This window comes from Rhizoctonia solani, chromosome 5, assembly GCF_016906535.1.
Source record: "Rhizoctonia solani chromosome 5, complete sequence".
NCBI lineage: Eukaryota > Fungi > Basidiomycota > Agaricomycetes > Cantharellales > Ceratobasidiaceae > Rhizoctonia > Rhizoctonia solani.
Window position 1 is genome coordinate 1,959,653 of NC_057374.1, and position 10,912 is coordinate 1,970,564.

Sequence of the window (10,912 nt, forward strand, 5' to 3'; positions counted from 1 at the left end):
ATGAGGTTTGGGTTGTTCTTTAACACCGGCTCAAGAGCAACCGATATTTCTATAATCTCAGAACCATTCGTTTTCGCATTTTCGGTCGGCCGGTGTTATTCCTCGTCGCTTATTGTAGTGCAGTCCCACGAAAGATTGGATTATGTTATTCGCCGTTGGTTGTGCCTCGGCTTTGGCTATCGACTTCATTCGGCTCGGTGCCTGGACTTGGCTTGCATTGCCTCACCTTCCTTTCACCTATTACTCCCGTGTTTGTAGTGGGCCATTGCCAAAATTACATATGCATATATCGATTCAAGTATCGCAATCAATGTTGTCCATATCCGAATTTATACAGTACACACGCTTTTGGGCATTTTCGACTTGGAAATGGGCTGATTTGAGCACAGAGGGGATGCATACCTACCGATAGGGGATTATGAAAGACACTGATGATACACACGAATTCCTATATTCAAGGCTCGTGTATCTGAAATTTCTGAAATATCTCTTGCCCTGGCCAACACTCCGTAGATCGAGAATGCTACGTAATCATATGAACCCGGAAACACCTGATTCTTATACGGCTGAGCAAATGGATCGGTGTAAATAGATTGTCATTTTTCACGGACAAGCTTTGTTATACACCCTCCAAGAGATATTATCATACCAGCAGCGCCTCAAGCTTGGCGTTCGTAAGTCATCTACAATCGATGGGGCAGTGACTATGATCCAAAGCTCCAATAATATGAAGCATTAGTGATGCTTGCTAGCGGAGATTCATAGCCGCCCGCTGATTATTACAAAGCTAAGCATAGAGCCAAGCATATACCGGATATCTCGGGAAAGGTGGCCTTCCTTTCGTTGGAATAAAAGCCGATAACTGGAGAGTTGACCCCTCCATAACTCAAGGCCGAGAGGTATCGATTTTAGTAAGCCTTTTAATTGCATACACCACGTCGAACCTTATCATAATAATCGAGATATCTAGCCGAGGCTATCTATAAACCATACAGACTGTCCTTGGAGCTATGTCAAACCTTCAGTATTACAGCTACGAAGGCGCGGGCCGCACTCTTAGCGACATGAACCACTACTCCCAAAACGTCATCATAGGAGACATTGTCAAGATCTCCGGTCAAGGCGGTTGGGATACTAGCTCGAAGATTGATCCCAATGACCCGAAGGGACAGGTTGACCTCGCGTTTGATAATGTCGACAAGGCTTTGCGCGATGCAGGCTTGCGTGGATGGGAGGACGTGTATGCTATTCGTACATATCACTGTCCGATGCACGAGACAATGGATTATGCGGTGCAGAAGTTGAAGGAGCGTATTCCAAACCACAGACCTATTTTGACAGGCATTGGTGTTGCCGAGCTAGCCTTTCCGGAGATGAAGATCGAGATTGAAGTGGAAGCGTATCGAGGAGGTCTCTGAACTGTTATTTCATGGGGTTATCAGTTTACGCTGTGATCTGTGCTTTGTATACCTGCAGATCTGAGATATTCAAAAGATATTAGGATGCTTTTTCAGAGCTAAAGTTGATATACGTGAGCCAAGAAGCGCCCCAAATGGCGCATATATTCCAATTGTTTCCAGTATTTAGCATTCAATTTTAACGTCAAGGGGCCACAGAGTAACGGTTCATTCAATGAGAAGAACGAACTAACTTCTCGCGGGTACCCGACCAGGCAGCATTGATTTCCATGGTAAAATAAGTACAATTTCAATCGCCTAATAAAGCTCCACCGAGTCATAGACGACATTCGGGGAAAGGAATGCATCTCCACTGCTCCCGCTGATAACGGAGATCGTAATAGTATTTGAGCCAGCAACGAGAGTACCAGAGGGAATAGCGTATTCTGAGTTTAGGCATGCGTCAATTCGCTTAACTAGGCATTATGTTACAGAACTACGTACCGTAAAGTTGGTTGTATCTATCACAAAACGGTTAATTTAAGTAATCATAAAAAGCAGAATGCTCTTACCCTCTCCACGTGCCTCGTGTCACACCCCGGGAATCAATCTTAGTAGGCGCCGCGGGATTCGCAGAAGACCAGTTGTTAACCTTGATTGCGGGACGTCCACCGGCAAAGGACGAAGTTGTTCGAATTCGCAAGGTACGGGCGCCAATTTGAGACGAAGTGGCGGTCCATTTGATGGTCGTAGGATTATTAACTGCAACAAATCTACTCACAGAATTAGCTTGATCTAAGTAATTGGAGCGTTAGGCCTACTGTGCCATGGGGAATGAGGATGGGGAAGAGCTTCCGATGGTATACGTCACAGGACCCCAGCCGCTCATACGTGAATCGGTCCTGATATAACACGTGAGATTAGGAGATCCTGGACGTCATGCAGTTCCAACTTACGGGTGCATTGATTCAATCTCTGGATTATTCGTATACGTTAGCATAATGCTCACTGTTTGTTAAAAAATTTAGGCTTACTATCAGCATTCCTAAAAGTGATCAGTTAGTATGCGTAATACCTCATTGATTTTCGGACGGTAAAGTACTCACAAAAATCCAGAGGGGGTGCCGTCCGGCAGTCCAATCTGCCAGATATTCGATTTGATGCTCTCCGTCGAAGCTAGGTTTAGCGTTGCAGTTCCACCGGCGCTTACAGTCACCGATCCAGTTCCAACTTCCAACTCTTTCTTGTACAAAGTTGCCTTATAAGTTCCGGGCTTGACACCATTGATCGTGTAAGAGGTTCCTGAGACGGTTCCCCAGTATTGAGCGGCGGAATTATCTAGACCAACAACTGCGGTAAAACCAGATGGGACACCAGAGACAGTGCCCTTAACAGTGCCACGACCCGAGGCAGCAACGTATCCCTTGATACCAAGGTTCGCGAAGAAAGAGGTATCGAGAGAGGCAGAAGGTGCGTTGCCCGAGGTGAAGACCATAGCATATGGTCCAAAGAACCCAGTTCGGAAGCTCTGGGTGACCATGTGTCCAGAGTTCATATCTAAGTGTAGGTTTTGTTAGAATACTAGCATTCATAGAGAAGCTATAAAACCTACACCAGTAAAGTTCCTGCTGGGAAGATCCTGCTATTTGTCAGCGTTGTTATAGCTTCGAGAAGATCCCTAATTACCTTGGTTATTGATATCGCGGAAGAAAGGTCCTCCACCCGAAGTTTCATAAGCATTACCCGGCATGACCTTCATTGACAAGATTTAGAGACTGGGCCCACGATTACTAATTAACTGAAGTGAAAGAAAACATACCATGTAGACACCGACACCATTTCCGGTAACACCGTGAACTTGATCCTTGATAAATTGAACCGAGGAAAAGAATTTGGAGCGTGTTTGGCCATTGAGCGAGTATACATCGCTTCCTTCGATAGCCGTACCGCCTATAATCTCAAATCAGTGTCATAGATGGTGTATTTCACAGATTCATACTCGCCATTGATTTCAGACTGGGTATAACCTTTGGGAAGTGCGGACTTGGAGAGCCGGGCAATAAAGCGCAGCTCTCCTACACTTGGTTCAGCCGTCGTATAGGTACCAATGTAAATTGCGCTTTGTCCGCTTACAGCGACATAATATTGTGTCTTTCAAGGAGTTCAGTTTATTTGAACTACATGATCGCATTCATACACTTACCAAAGTGCTAGTCGCAATCGTGATGGTCGCATAATTTCCAGAAATCTTGTAAGAGACTGTGGCGGAACCCAGACCAGAGCCGATATGAGTGTATTTTGAAGAGTCTTGGCACTCGATATTATTGTATTTTAACGAGGTAATATCTCCACTCGATGTTGACACTGTCACGATCGCTCAGACCTCGATAATATCCGAGTCTATGTATTAACTCACCCCGAAAGACGAGTCCTCCTCCGGTGTCGACACTAAGGTATCCAGACCCGGTGGTCACGCCAAAGGCGGCCAAGACACCGGGAGTACAAGCCGCAAAGGCGAGCGCAATAGCCGATTTCCAGTTCATCTTTCGTTCGAGTTGGTTGCAGATAACATCCCGTTTACCAAGCCTTTATAAGTGCCAGCGGCCCGCGCTTTGGCCCACTGGCAGGTTCGGACCGGCGCAGTCCCCCAGTCAACGCGGGCGCATTCGACCAGTGATCACAAGGGGGTCGACCTCGACTCAAGTTTAATTTTCCGATGTTACGTCGCTCGAACCCGTGGAGAAGCGTAAAGGTAGCTACCGCTAAACCAAACTTAGCAGGCCACTCCGGGCTTCGTTGACAAAACCAAATCATTTGACCAAGTTCCTATGCTCCTTGGGCGTACTGAGCCCAGAAGTCCGGAGATGTTGTCTGTCAACGGTAACCAGAGCTCCAGCAAGGGAACGAAGACTATCGGAATACACATAGACCAGTATTTTTCGGGCGGACTAATTGGATGACAGATACTACGCGATCATAGTTTCCTTCTGCTGATCAATTCTCCCGTGATTTATTGATAAACTGATGCTCCAACCAGTAACGTAAGCCTACGGTTTATATGCAAACTAGCATGATGGATCTCGAGCGTTTACCACATAACTGTCTTGGAGCCGGGCCGTATGAAAAGAGAAGCGAAGTAGTAGGTACAACCAGATGGTGGTAGGGATGAGTACGTGAGAGACACGTGATGATCCATCTGATGGTCACCAAAAATGCCACACATAAACTCGCTGTAAAGAATGTATCATATTCCAATTGCGAAGGCTGTATGCGTGAGAACTGGGCACTCTTATACGATCAACTAGTTGCATTCACGCCGGATTACCGTTTTTCGCACTATACTGTCCACACCTCTTATGCTTCTCATAGTCGTTTTCGTCACTCCTGATCAGAAGGTATAAAACAAAACTTTCATTCAGACCATTGGCACGGATATACACATTAATCATAACATTTACGAAAGAGCAGGGGTATTCTCGGCGCTAAAAAAAGAGGGAAGAATAAGTAACGCGTCGGATAGCTATGAATAAACCAAGACATACAAGTACTCGTGGTTATCCGCATTATCGATCGCCTGAGCCGGGTTCGACTTGGCTAAAGATTTGGCGGAACTCTGGCCGTAAACATGGTCGTCGGTTCCGCCGTTGACAGTAAAGTGAGAGTTCTCGTGGACAATGGTTCCAGCGCGAGAATCAGTACCAGTGCTAGTCGAAAGTGTGGTCAGAATGGAGTTGAGATTTCAGGGAAAGGGATATAGCTCACTTGGGTGCGGACCAGAAAGCACCGCAGAGATAGATCTTGCCGGGCGAAGGCGGGTTGACATAGGCGAATGTGCTAGAGTAGTCGATGCCGGGCTCAGACTTGCAGGCAGTGCAGTCGTAGTTGGTACTTGTCGCATCAGTTCCGATGTTCTTGTAGTGGGATACGACAGTGTTGTAGCGAGAGGTAGAGAAGGTACCGAACCAGGTCGTGTAGCGCGTGGTTCCAGAGGAGATGCGAGCGAGGTAAGAGTTGGCGTTGGCCACATAGGTGTTGGACGAGCTAGGAAATTATTAAGTATGACGAACGAAAAGGTTTAGCAAGTTATTCACCTTGCAGCAGTAGCAATCTGGGATTGCTGAGTGGAAGTGCAGCCGGTGTAGGTCACAGCACGCTTGGAGATGCTGTTGGTATAACCGTGGGGGACTGCGAGCTTCCCAGCGAGCTTGAACTGGTGAGAGTTGGACGAAGCCTCGATGGCCTTGAGCTCCCCAGCTTCGTCAACGTAGTTGAAGACGTTGGTAGCGCCGAACTGTAGCCTGTCAATGAGTTGCATCATCACCATTAGTCGAAATGCAAACGTACGCTGTATGCACCCTCGCCAGATTGGGTGAAGTTGTAAACGCCAGCCAAGCTGTGTTCAACCTCGATGCTTTGGCCAGGAGCCAAAACCGTGAAGGCGGTCTCCGAGTTCAGGGCGGCGGCCTTGGACGGAACGTACTTGACTTTGAGGCCAGTGAATTTGGGGCTTCCAGATGCAGAGGAGATGCTGAAAGTATTGGTCCTGGCCTTGGAGAGAATGGTACGAGGATCATTCAGCAACTATAGCAGAGGTTAGCAAAATAGACAATTAAAAATAGGAATAAACTGACCTTAAGACTAACGTCGCCAGTGTTCTTCAGGGTCGCCTTGACGGTAAGACCATTAACATCAACAACCGAGGAAGGGCCTAAATAAAATGGATTAAACCCAGAAATGGCCCGATTTTGAGTTTACTAACCAGCAACGTCAAGGACGAGGCCAGGGGCGGCAGAGACTGCCATAGCAGAAAGAAGAACGGTGGAAACGGCAGACTTCATGGTGTGAATGGCGATGGGACAGAAAAGTGAACTGAAGTAAATTTGGATAATGACCCCTCGTACCAATCAAGTGCATTTATATGGGTCAAACAGCTTATCGACCACACGCACAATATTGAAGCATTGGAAATCCTCAATGTGTGCACATGTCGAGGAAGGTGAGTACAGACGCATTGTGCCGTGGAAACGATAGAGTGAAGCACACAGTCCGCGCTTGATTCCTAGCAGTCATAGTGACTTGTTAGAAAACGGTGTTTCGGCCGAAGCGCAACGGCTTGACCTACTTACTATGATGCAGGTGAGTGCGTGATGAGAGCCAAGACTTCTGGGATAAATATGGGACGAAGCGTGTGGAAATCATGTGCGCCCGCTTGGAAGATGTTGCACATGCTTCTTCGGAAGCGGCTGGTTAACGATAAGAAGCGTTATACCACTTTTATACCCCAATTTCGTCGACGGTTGGAAATATGGCGTTACATGGAATGTGAGAACGATAAGAGCGCGTAATTCCTGAGACCATTTAGAAGATGTCGAACTCGATGTAGGCCTACATCTCGAGTATTCCTCCGTAAACGGTCGCCATGATAAGATCAATTGCAGGGATTTGACAGCCGGTGAGTGGCAATTCGGTCTCAAGCGCCGGTCTCATACTGCACAGTACTGTGGACGCACATGGTGCACTCCGGAAGCGGAATTTGGTTCCTTGTCACGAGTTCAAGCACAAATGGCGCACACGAGTTGTCATAACAAATGCTCTGGATGCAATGCTTCACCGACTGCAGATACATTGCGAGGTACGATTCCCATGATCATCAGTGGTCGTTGAAAGAAGACACAAATGTTATATAAACTAATTTAGAAAACACTGGTGGCAGTGTCGTGGATCTTGTGCACGTGATATAATTTTAAACCATTTTCTGTCGACCATGGCTGGCTTTGATTCCGAGCTCGATGCACTCTTCAAGTCAAGTGTAAATTCAAGAATATTGAACCCAGAGTACATATGCTTACGATACGATACAGGCCGGAGCTTCTGTTCCCTTGAAGCCTATTCCTCAGCCTACTGTCATACCGGTCCCAACTCTTCCCCCAAGTCTTCGAGCCTCAACTAGTGCGCCGACGAAACGTAAACACGAGAAGAAAGTCGGATTCTCAGACCAGTCTGGTGCCAAAAGGCGGAAACCAAATTCATCGGAGCGTCAAGCGGAAAAGAAGAAATCAAAAGATAAAGACGATTCGACTGAAGAAGATGACGCTGTTGTCGAGGATGCATACCATCAAGGCAAAGCGACTGTGCCGAACCCAACAAAATCCAAGACTTCAAAGCTTACGTCTCCCAAAGCCAAGCCAAGTACTTTGAAAGAGCAAGCCGGAGCTGAGTCTCAGTCGGAATCCGACTCGGATTCAGATCCTGATGCTCCTCCCCCACTGCACGAATCCTTGACTCAAAAACCCGAAGCTGAGCGGCCTCGAAAGAAGAAATATGTTCCCGAGGGCGAGACACCAGACCAAAGAGACGCTCGTACAATTTTTATTGGAAATCTTCCGGCTAGCGTTGCGAAAAGTGTGAGTTGCTCGACAAGTGCTTGTTCACCGACCCTAATCCCATTGGACAGTCGGCCAAGAAATCCCTTCATAAACATATCCTTAACTGTCTGACCACCTCATACCCTGATCTTGCTCGACCTGCTATCGAATCGTCTCGCTTTAGGAGCGTGGCATTCAAAACACCCACCGCTAAACTTCCCTCCGACACCCTCTCGTCCAATTCCAAGTCGAAACCCAATACTTCCTCATCCGAGCATAACAGGAATCGCGCTGCCGAATGGAGAGCTACCCAAGACCCCGAGGACCCAACGCACAAAATATTCCAAACTCCGGCACAGAAAAAGAAAACGGCCTATATCACGGGGGCCCTGCATGATTCTGCCAAGTCTTCTTCGAGTGCATATGTAGTGTTTGCGCACCCCAATCCGGTGGAGGGGAGTGAACCTGCTTGGGATCCGACAGAGGTGGCCGCAAGAGCTGTGATAGCATGTAACGGGTCGAAGTTTATGGAGCGGGTATTGAGGGTCGACCGTGTAGGGAAAAGGGAGGAGGACAAACAGGACCCGAGAACGATGATTTTTGTCGGGAATTTGGATTTCGAGACGGACGAAGATGCATTGAGGGAGATGTTTGAAAATTTGGTGGAGAAAGAAAGGGGAAAGTCGGATGCGCAGGGAGATGATTCAGATTCAGAGAGCGAGGGGGGCCAGGAAGACGGGAGCGGAGATGAGAGCGAAAAGGAGAGTGGGAGTGAGGAAAGCGGAGACGAAGGGGAAGCGGGCGAGAAGGATGGGGACCAAGGTATCGTCAAGCCTACCGCTGCCACGGATCGCCCTGTGACTTCCAAGCGATGGGTCAAGAGTGTGCGAATCATCAGGGACAAGGATACCCAGTTGGGTAAAGGATTCGGTTACGTCCAATTTATCGTGAGCACATTCTCAAATTAATTTCGTTCAGCAACTCATAATTAGATAGGACCGTGCATCGGTGGACGAGATCCTTGCTCTGGAGCCTGGAACAATTAAATTGGCTAAACGCAAGCTGCGTGTTCAGCGATGCAAGACTATTCCCGGTGTTTCCCTCCCGAAAACCAAACCATCTTCTGCTGGCGACAAACCCAAGGAGCCCAAAATAGCATCCAAAGGGGAGTCGAATCAGAAATCAGATCGTCAAAAAGCACGGCCAACTCCATCCAAACCAATTCTTCCTCGCGCTGATCCTAACCTTGGCGAGCGCATCCGCTCTTTATCAAAAGAAGAACGTAAATCTGTCAAGGCCAGCGACGCAGACCGAGTTGCACGCCGCTTGGCGAAGAAAAAGGCCAAGATCGTGTCCGAAAGGGGGGCCCGAAAGGCATCCAGCAGCAAAGCGAATATACTTGGGGGTCGACCGGGGGCACCCAAATCCAAGAAGCCAAAAGTTGGAAAGTCAGGAAAGAGGGAACGCAGCGACAAGGCTCTCTTGAAGAAAAATGTCAAAAAATAGAATATTCTGAATAGCTATGTTTGGTTCTTATCACAGCCACCCCTTGCGCGTGATCTACAGATCGAGAGAACCCCTTTTGATTACGATGTGCCTTGCCTTTTGGACTCTTGCCCATCCGCGATACGCATTGTACGTCCTGACGTTTAGTAGCAACCGATAACCTAAAATAGCGGACAGAATTATTGCTGCCAATCGAGATGAATTTTTATCCAGACCCACTATACCGGCCAATTGGCACAATTTTGACGACTCCGACACTGGCCATGAGAAATATGTACTTTCGGGGCGGGATGCTATAGCGGGAGGGACTTGGCTGGGCATCAACAGAAAAGGGGACGTAGCCCTTCTGTAAGTTATCGATCCCAGCTATACATCAGTAGATTTACACACCCGTAATTGTGCAGCACGAACATCACCGAACCAGTTGGAAAATACAGTTCGTCTCGAGGGGAGCTCACCTCTAACTTCTTAACCCTGTCCCCGACCAACGAAACCGCGGACCGCATATCATCCTATGTCAAGACGCTCGTATCTCAACAACGATCATACGCAGGATTCAATTTACTCCTCGCCAGCCCCACGATCTCCACCGACCGAGTCGATTATCGTGGGGTCATGGTCACTAACTCGCAAGCGGGTGGAGAAATCACAAGTCGATCTCTCTCAAATAGGGAGTGTTTGTCCTGTGGATTGTCCAATTCCAACGATAGTGCATGTGAAACCTCCGATGAGAACGAGTGGCCAAAAGTATCGGAAGGAAGAAAACTGTTCGATGAGACTGTAAATCTGGAGGATCTGGATGATGATGGACTTATCGAAGCGTTATGTCAAATCATGAGGTGTGTTGTCTTGCAGATGTTCACACTTGTCACTTGATGATCCTTGGAGCGTGGAGAACCCAAAAAGGCCGACGACACGCTATGGTCTTCGAATGACCATCAGTGTCCCTCCTATCCCAGTAGAACCAGGCGCGTGGTCAAAGACGATTAATCCTTCGAGCAGCGAACTACCAGCATCGGCTGATGCTGCTCCAGCACTAAGCTCGGAGAATCGAAAAGATTACTACGGTACTCGTCTTACGAGTGTTATCCTTGTGAGAAGGGATGGGCGCGCGACGTTTGTTGAGAGGGATGTATGGGTACAGCAGAGCGATATTGGAGAGCTAGTGAAATGTTCCGGATCTGGATCGCAAAGGCGGTTTGACTTTGACCTCAAACCTGGAAGAGAAGGGGTGGAGTAAGGACCTCCTCGTTTGACAGGGTGTTATCATTAATGTAAAAGTAGCCATAACTATAACGAGTTTGAATTTAGACTGATTTACGCAGGAAGTCCTATCGTATGGAGCAGCGGCCCATACCTCAACTCTTGCAGGCTAGAAAATGCCAGAGAACCACCTTCTCCTTAATGTGGCCTTACGGCCTCACGTAATATCGGCTAACATGTAATCATAAGCCCATATCTCAGATTATTAATACGAGAGCTAGTTTAGTTTGAACAGGGTCGTGGATCCAATACGATTATTGATAGACGGGTGCTGAACCGGCGAGAACAGCCCTTAAGTCCATTCATCTACCTGCTGCAATGAAAGAAAGTGGTGTTCCCGGTGAGGATGTCGTTCAGCACTACAGGACGATTTGACAGTAC

The 10,912-nt window shown here is 47.7% G+C and overlaps 5 protein-coding genes across 5 annotated transcripts; 3 read left to right on the forward strand and 2 right to left on the reverse strand.

The window, feature by feature from the left end:
* Positions 1-1,010: 1,010 nt before the first annotated feature.
* RhiXN_09428 (endoribonuclease L-PSP protein) lies at positions 1,011-1,418 on the forward strand (the record flags this gene model as incomplete). The annotated part of the gene is made up of 1 exon (XM_043329244.1): positions 1,011-1,418. The coding sequence occupies one exon, from the start codon at positions 1,011-1,013 to the stop codon at positions 1,416-1,418; it is 408 nt and encodes a 135-aa protein (XP_043180690.1).
* Positions 1,419-1,715: 297 nt separating this feature from the next.
* Positions 1,716-3,940, reverse strand: RhiXN_09429 (rhamnogalacturonate lyase; the record flags this gene model as incomplete). The annotated part of the gene is made up of 13 exons (XM_043329245.1): positions 1,716-1,843; positions 1,902-1,918; positions 1,970-2,170; positions 2,219-2,299; positions 2,354-2,372; positions 2,432-2,442; positions 2,504-2,954; positions 3,010-3,036; positions 3,084-3,150; positions 3,217-3,347; positions 3,425-3,548; positions 3,601-3,761; positions 3,814-3,940. 13 exons carry the CDS (start codon positions 3,938-3,940, stop codon positions 1,716-1,718), a joined length of 1,545 nt encoding a protein of 514 aa, XP_043180691.1.
* A 911-nt stretch (positions 3,941-4,851) lies between these two features.
* RhiXN_09430 (peptidyl-Lys metalloendopeptidase) lies at positions 4,852-6,235 on the reverse strand (the record flags this gene model as incomplete). The annotated part of the gene is made up of 7 exons (XM_043329246.1): positions 4,852-4,879; positions 4,940-5,101; positions 5,160-5,438; positions 5,489-5,688; positions 5,742-5,978; positions 6,029-6,105; positions 6,157-6,235. 7 exons carry the CDS (start codon positions 6,233-6,235, stop codon positions 4,852-4,854), a joined length of 1,062 nt encoding a protein of 353 aa, XP_043180692.1.
* A 926-nt stretch (positions 6,236-7,161) lies between these two features.
* Positions 7,162-9,268, forward strand: RhiXN_09431 (RNA recognition motif protein; the record flags this gene model as incomplete). Its single annotated transcript, XM_043329247.1, has 4 exons — positions 7,162-7,206; positions 7,259-7,801; positions 7,852-8,709; positions 8,759-9,268. The coding sequence occupies 4 exons, from the start codon at positions 7,162-7,164 to the stop codon at positions 9,266-9,268; spliced, it is 1,956 nt and encodes a 651-aa protein (XP_043180693.1).
* An 85-nt stretch (positions 9,269-9,353) lies between these two features.
* Positions 9,354-10,508, forward strand: RhiXN_09432 (Ser/Thr-rich protein T10 in DGCR region; the record flags this gene model as incomplete). The annotated part of the gene is made up of 4 exons (XM_043329248.1): positions 9,354-9,397; positions 9,446-9,616; positions 9,673-10,107; positions 10,157-10,508. The coding sequence occupies 4 exons, from the start codon at positions 9,354-9,356 to the stop codon at positions 10,506-10,508; spliced, it is 1,002 nt and encodes a 333-aa protein (XP_043180694.1).
* Positions 10,509-10,912: the final 404 nt, after the last annotated feature.